The 7983-nt window shown below is 35.6% G+C and overlaps 1 protein-coding gene across 1 annotated transcript; it reads right to left on the bottom strand.

Moving 5' to 3' along the window:
- Positions 1 to 201: 201 nt before the first annotated feature.
- Positions 202 to 6735, bottom strand: LOC306855910 (protein YIPF5). The gene is made up of 6 exons (XM_079394861.1): positions 6676 to 6735; positions 5928 to 6047; positions 4805 to 4980; positions 2849 to 2994; positions 2577 to 2758; positions 202 to 1662 (listed from the first exon to the last, which is right to left on the bottom strand). Exons 2-6 carry the CDS (start codon positions 6035 to 6037, stop codon positions 1500 to 1502), a joined length of 777 nt encoding a protein of 258 aa, XP_079250987.1. The 5' UTR covers positions 6038 to 6047; positions 6676 to 6735; the 3' UTR covers positions 202 to 1499.
- Positions 6736 to 7983: the final 1248 nt, after the last annotated feature.

Genomic DNA, 7983 nt, shown 5'->3' on the forward strand with positions numbered 1-7983 from the left:
GTCACTTAAATCCCCTTTCTTCCCCATTCTGATGCAAGTCGTCTTCACCACATCTAGATGCCTATATGCATTGAGTTGCTGCCATGTGGCTGATTAGCAATTTGTTGTACCTAATAAAGTGGCCGGTGAGTGTATATATACACAAACACACATATAATATATATATTTTTTTTTACATAAAAAATTATGAGTACTTCAAATCAATGTTGAAACAAAATTTGCATTTTTATTGAATTAAAACAGTCTGTGAAACAGCACAAGTGTAACACCCTACCAGTTGGTCACAGATTTTCCACAAGACAGCATTGATATAAACTTTTGTACTCTTCTGGATATAGAAAACAGTTACATTGTATATAAATATGCCCATCTATCCGAGAGGACAGTCATGGCTCCTTAAATTAACAAAAAGCCCATACATACAGTCCACATGTCAGAAAGATTTATTCTGTAAATTTGACTGAGTTTTTAGAACTATTTTAAATAAAGCTTAACCTTGGCTCTGCCTCATGCATTTCAAAAGATAAATGTGTGAAACCTAATAAATCAGAAGTGGAAAGAAAATTCAGCCATCAGGGTTCACTATAAAGAAGACTGATCTGCAGACACGAGATTCTGTTAGAAGGGTGAAATGCATTTGGAAAACAAATCAACTCACAAAATTGCAACAGTCTGCATTAAAGTCTTAACGATGCCTTTTTTTGAAAAACTTTGAAGATTGTCATCAGTTATTCATTCTCATGTCATTCCAAACCTGTATGCAACACAAAGAGATATACAAGTATATAACTTTCACATGCCATTTCACATAAATTAGATGTCATACAGTAAATAATGAATGCTTTTTCATTTTGGCTAAAATAATCCTCTAAACTGGCTTGCAAAAGATGCACAAAAGATGTGATTTTTGTACCATTTCATTTAATTTGCCTTGTACATGATGGAAATAGTGTGAACTTGTAGGCACTCTTACTGACCCAAGTGTATGAATGAACAGACCGAACAAATCAACAGCAATTCAGGAATGTACAGAAAAACAGTTCCAAGAAAGAACAATTACTAGTGTGTTTTGCAAAGAATGTTCTGGAGTGAGATGCTCGCCTGAAACACAAAAGCTTTAAAGATGTTGTGTAGGAGGAGAGGTGTACTCTTTGCATTGATTACACATTCTTCTCTTCAATAAACACTTCATTTTCTGGCTCTGCTAAAGAGAAGTATTTTGGAAAGAACAATAAAATGCGGTGAATGCATTAAAGAACAAGAACGAGTTTTAACCTGCATTATGTAAGCAAAAACATTTCTCAGAGTAGGTGGGCTGGTAAAAAAAAAATAGCGGGAGAAATTAATGCCACATTCTCTCAGAACATGATAAACACTGGAAATACTTAGCGAGAGGGTGTGTGGTGTGGTGGGTGTTACAAAAGCAGTCCTCAAATAAAAGGATGAGCGTGCGTGTTGCGTATTGGTGGTCATTTTGTCCATTAAAAGAGGTTGAGAGTTCAAAAGACAGAGATGAGGGCGAAGACTCCGTACAGCAGGGCGCAGGGATACGCCACCAGCAGCTGCTGCCCATCCATAGCCAAAGCAGAGATGAAGATCTTAGAGGCCGAAAAACTGCACCAACCAATGATGGCAGCTGTTAAAATGATACCCAACATGCCCCTGAAAGACACAGGAAAACATTAGTTTAGCAAGGTGTTTTATAAACTAGCTCAAGCTTTAAAATGATGGAACTGCAAAATTATAGGATTAATAATAAATATTAAATACATATACATTACACTTCACATGATGTATTAAAATCAAAAGTATGGAATTCAAATTTTGAATGTTTTTGAAAGAAGTCTTTCTGTATGCTCCTCAAGGCTGCATTTAAGCAAAAATACAATAAAACAATATTAGTTATTTCAGAAGTCATTCTAAAATGCTGAAAACTGTTTTTGCGGCTTAATATTTTTCATGAAGCCACTCAGTACCATTCATAAGTTTGCTGTATGATTAAAAAACAAAAAAACTAAAACATTTATTCAGCAAAGCAGAAACATTGATAATAATAAGAACACTGATAATCAATATTACTGATTCAACATCAATTAGAAGAAAGATTATTAATAATTGTGCACCAATATTAATCAATGTTAATAACTGAGCTCCAAATCAACATTCTGTATTGATTTCTAATTGTTGCTGAAAATTCAGCTTTGCCATCACAGGAATAAATTACATTAAAATAGAAAACAGTTCCTTTCTGCAATAAAATGTTACAATATTACAGTTTTTACTGTATTTTTTTATTAAAATAAATGCAGCATTGGTGGGCATAAGGTACTTCTTTCAAAACCATTAAAAAAAATTCTTAATCATTCCAAACTTGTGATTAGTAGTGTATCATATTATTACATTTAAAAATGCATATTTAAACACACACACAAAAAAAAAAACTTTGATTTAACACATTCTATATCAATTTGGTGTTACTGTGATCTTTAACAGAAAGATTAGTGACTTAAATATTAAATATATTAATAAATTAAAATCGCAGGAATTAAAAAGTTAGGTTGTAAAGCCTGACTTACTGCAAGGAAAAGAGGACCCCGAAACTGGACATGATGATCATGGGTAGCAGGCAGTAACCGAGAACACTAGCCACACAGCCGAACGAGACCCCCGTCATGCTCATGAGGTTGAGCAGGCAGTACACGCCGAGGCACCCAATGGCACTGATACCGTACACATAACCAAACTGGATCTTACCAGTCTAAAAGGAGGAAGAAACACATGTTTGGCACTCTTAACATTAAGTACAAAAAAAGTTGTTCTTCTGTAACAAAACAAACATGTGTCTTACCAACAGTAGCGTCGCCCCAAAGGCCAAACAGAACACCATGGGACCAGCTAGGTCCGTTTCATTCATTATACTGCCATCTGCTGCCTTCAGCGGGTGCAGCACAGTCAGAGTTTTCTGCCAGATGTGGTCAAAGTTGATCCCCAGCTCTAGAAATGGAAGACACATTTTCACTGCACAACTGCCCACCATGCAGGATTTCCCAAATGGGAGTTCATGAAAAGCTAATCAGTCACATATTAAATGTAAAATTAAAATAAATAAACAGGGCTGCAATCGCAAATAAATCTCAAACCTCAATATGGCTTACAGTGATTATCAAAAATCGCAAAAAAGTTGATTTAATCCGGTACATTGCACATGTCACAGAGTGAAGCGTGGCACTGTGTTCATTTACACTGGTTTCCTGTGTTTTCAGTGGCGGTTTGCAAGAACAAATTGTGAATGATCACAATGTGTATAATCCTGGTTTATCCTGATTTACTCATTCTGATAGAAATACAAAGAAAAAACTTCCCAAATCTTTGAAAATGGGATGTTTTAACCCCAACAAACAGCAACACAACATAGAATTCAGTTCTTATCATAAAAGTCCTAAAACAAAACAGGACTGCATGAAGCTACAATGAGCTACAACGGAGATTTGCGTGCATGTCTTGACAAAGTTTTCTAAATCATTTCACAAATTGCTTACAATCTGTAAATGCATACTGCATTTGTACAAATGAATGCCAGCCAGAGCTGTGTGTGACACTTGCAAATCTCATTTGATTTATTTGCAAATTTAATTAATTTTTTGAAACTCCTAACATATACTTGTGACTCTCTTTCTATTTAATTGTGAATGTGTAACATGTTTGTGAATCGTGCATGGTAATCTGTTTATCTTGAACAAATCTTCTCCCATATCTGATCAAATAGTTGATATAATTTCTTGTTGTGCGCTTTTCCCCCTACACGCTTCACTGTCCTGTTTTTATGATAATGAGTAATGTTAATAGTGGGAACAGTGATGTATGCCATGGCGAGCACCACTAATAAGGCAGAACATTAGAATAATAGGACAGAACTGAAGATGAACTCTATTGCACAGCATGATAAATGCACTTTCGATACTGGATGACAACAGCGACCAGCAGTAATCGTTTAAGTGGCTTTCTCTGCGTCTCTCTGACTGATGACTGCTGGTCCATTTTAAGCACAGCTCTGAAGAACTGGGGCAAGGAGGTTTCACAAGGCCTATTTCACTCTAGTATGCACAGATGTGGTTTGTAGTGAACACGGCCCCAAGTGGCACTTTTAGTTTTTAAAGCAACGAGTCAAAGTTTTGGCTTTGGGACGTAAGAGACAATGCATTATTGATTTCTCGATTTCTTTATTGAAACACGAATAAATTCACCCCTGGGAATCACAGCAGTGTGACTAAGAGAAGGGAATCTGGAGGCAAAACAAAGCGAAAACTGGAGGCGGCCAATTCAAACCAGCGCAGATTCGGCTACATAAGGAGCATAAAATACATCTTATGATGTTGGGAGCCCGAAACGATGTTGTAGAGGCTCCAATTTGAAATTTGCGTCAGTCGCACTATACGCTGTCCCTCGCGTACCCATAAAAAAAGAGAAGTATACGTTGGCCTTTTACGCACACACCACTTGAAATTCAAATAATCATTCATAAAGTTCAAAAAGGTTGAAGCGAATTCCAAGATTGTTCTTGCATAAAAGCCGAGGTGCAAGTACATTTAACCACTTACATTACTCAGCCGAACACACAAGCGCTCTTCTTCGTGAGCATCTGAGTATGCAGTTAAAAACTAGCCTAGAGTGCCATTTGCTGTTAAAGACTAAGCTCAGAATCCATTCCAGAGATCGATTTACCCCTACTTTGACAAAATCTGTATTGTATAAAGCACTATATAAATAAAGGTGACTTGATGCCTTTAAGCTCAGTCTCTCTTACCCTCCAGCAACGGGGGCTCATCCTCAAAGCTGCTACTGTACATGGACTGCGTGGAGGCTGGCGTGAAGGCTGGAGTGGGCTGGAAGATCTGCCCTGTGTACGGCTGCTGGGGCTGCATCACTCCCTGAGGCGCCGAGTAGCCCATCGGCTGCGAGTAGTCATACTGCCCATATTGTCTATCAGATGCAACAATAGATATACAGTCATTATTTGGTGACAGACTTATTCTTAAGACACATGCTTAAAGTCTTGTCAATTTATTGCAAATATGAAATAAGAACAGCATGACTAAATGTAAATTTGCATGCATTGTGATATGCATCTAGAACCTTGTCTATTATCAGCCAGAAATATATTTAAAGTTGGATATATACAGCTTTACCTGCATACTTACAGTACACTAATGTGCAGCAATATATACTGTACTATATAGCAAATCAAAGGCTGTGTGATTGCTTATATAGTCACAAAATGTAAACTATATTTTTGCACAGCTCTGTATAAAGATGGACAAGTATTTCCAACTTGTATAGATAGATATGGTATGAAGCCATGAACATAATATTATAAACTTTAACATTATGGTTTGCCTGTGAAGCTGCTCTGAAACAATGTGTAATGTGAAAAATGCTATACATATTAAATGTGACCCTGGAGCACAAAACCAGTCTTAAGTCGCTGGGGTATATTTGTAGCAATAGCCAAAAATACATTGGGTGGGTTAAAATTATTGATTTTTCTTTTATGCCAAAAATCATTAGGACATTAAGATCATGTTCCATTAAGATATGTTGTAAATTTTCTACAGTAAATGTCAAAACTTAATTATTGATTAGTAATATGCATTGCTAAAAATGTAATTTGGACAACTTTAAAGGTGATTTTCTCAATATTTTGTTTTTATTTTGCACCCTCAGATTCCAGATTTTCAAATAGTTGCATCTCGGCCGAATATTGTCCGATCCTAACAAACCATACATCAATGGAAAGATGATTTATTCAGCTTTCAGATGATGCAGAAATCTCAATTTGGAAAAATTGACTCTAATGACTGGTTTTGTGGTCCAGGGTCACAAATAGTGCTCTCAATAACATCAGAAGTGTGTTCACGGCTCAGGCCTACTTGCTGTACGGGTCATCTGCGTTGCTGTAGCCATATCCTCCTTGGTTCTGATCATCTACACTGTAACTAGACTGATAAAAGTCTGTGTTGAGGTTGTCAAACCCTGACATTGCAAGCAGCCTGGAAGACATTCAGCAGAGAAATCAGTCAGGAGTGGACATTCAATATTACTAAAACTGACTTGTATAATAGTATGAAAGCCAAGATGGTTAACGTTATTTGGGTGAAGGCCTGCTGGGGATATTAGTTAAGTTAAAGCCAACTATGTTATTTAAAATCACACATTCAAATTATCTGCATACAAGATCCAAACAGGTGCAAAAATGTATTAAAGAGACAGAGTCAGGTTTGAATACCATGATACTGAAGGCTTACACATACAAAACAAGACCTGCTATCGCACTACATCACTGCCACAGTAAAACCAAGGTATTACCACAGTGTCTGCCCAAAGAAACATGACATATGTTTGCCAGAGGAGCACTATATATTACAGATACGGTTGTGTGATAGCTAAAGGCAACGCCACACTAATTCTGTTGTAGAAGTCACTCGTTAGCAGTGATTTTTTTTTTTAGCATTACTGTTTGTTTGTTTGTATTCAGTTAGCACAGCTCCATTAAAGCACTAAAACGACGCACTCAGTCACTGTCAGCACCATTCAAGCGCTGCCATACACACATCTTCAAATACATAACACATCTAAAATATCAATATCTATTGAAGTAGATTCTGAAGCTTTACTCACACCGTTAATCACCCAGGACTCCGCCAACGCCGCTAACTACGTGTCAAGAAATAGCAGGAGAACTTCCGGTTCATGGGTCGCTAGTTTAGACGGGCGTCCTCTATGGGAGCACGCGCTCACTACATACACTTTATTAGATTCCCATCCCAACCATTCAGTTCAGCACCACAACATATAAACTATTGTATTTCTGCTGTAATTTCTGCTCAAATAAGTTAACAATGATTTATTTTGTAGCCTAATTCCAGAAGTTTCTAGAACTGTATGTTCCTGTGATTGTATAAAACACTTTGTTTGTTTACATGTTTAAAATAATATAAATAAAATTAAATAAAAAAAATATCCAAAAGGCAATTGTTTGTGTTTATTTATTCATTCTTTTTTTTTTTTCATATTTATTCAAAATGCTTTCAGTGAATGCTAATATAGGCCTAATAATCATAATGAACAGCATAAGCCAATATAGTTCATTAATCTAACTGCAGGCAACCATGTCATTTAGCTATAAAGTGTAAGGATCCCAAAAGCTGGTCTATTTGAATAGGCCTGTGAAAGTTTATCTTCACATCGATGGAGGAAAAAAAAAACGTGACTACAGCTTGTCACATAATAAAGTGACTGCTTGTCTGTTCATATTATTATTATTATATTTTTGAATGAGCTATATTTAGGATCTTCTATAACAATTGGTCATTTAATAAGAGAAGTCTGCAGTCTGTCACCATTTTTTTCCATATCTAATCTAATCAAGCACTGAATAAAGTGTATTTTGCATGATGACGTTGTCGTGATGTCAGTTTGTTGGCCAAACAAGGCTGATTAATAGACCCTCTCCAGAATTTCTAATTCTTTTTTTTTTCTTTAAGAACTGATATCATGACTTTGCACTGTATTGTCACCCAATAGAAATATTATTAATATTATATCGACTATTACTAGTAGTAGTTTTAATAGTAATAATAATAATAATAAGCATTGATTAAAACATTAGTGTAGTAATACTAATGCAAATTAAGTAATGTAGCTTCATGAAACATCTTTACATTTAACTGTACAGTGCTCCTTAACTTAATTAATTAATTAATTTCATACAGTTTTACCAATGATGTATACAAACTTAATTCAGTAAATTTATTATTATTATTTTTCCCCCCTATTTTGTTGGTATTTGTTGAAAATTGTGCATCAGTGTTGCTGTGTACCAATAAATGAATTAATGTGTTTAAAATAAAAAAATACATAAACAATATGTGTGAATTAATAACTTATTGAACTTAATAAATAATCATTTGTGAAACTTCACACATC

The sequence above is a fragment of the Barbus barbus genome (genome assembly GCF_936440315.1).
Source record: "Barbus barbus genome assembly, chromosome: 36".
NCBI lineage: Eukaryota > Metazoa > Chordata > Actinopteri > Cypriniformes > Cyprinidae > Barbus > Barbus barbus.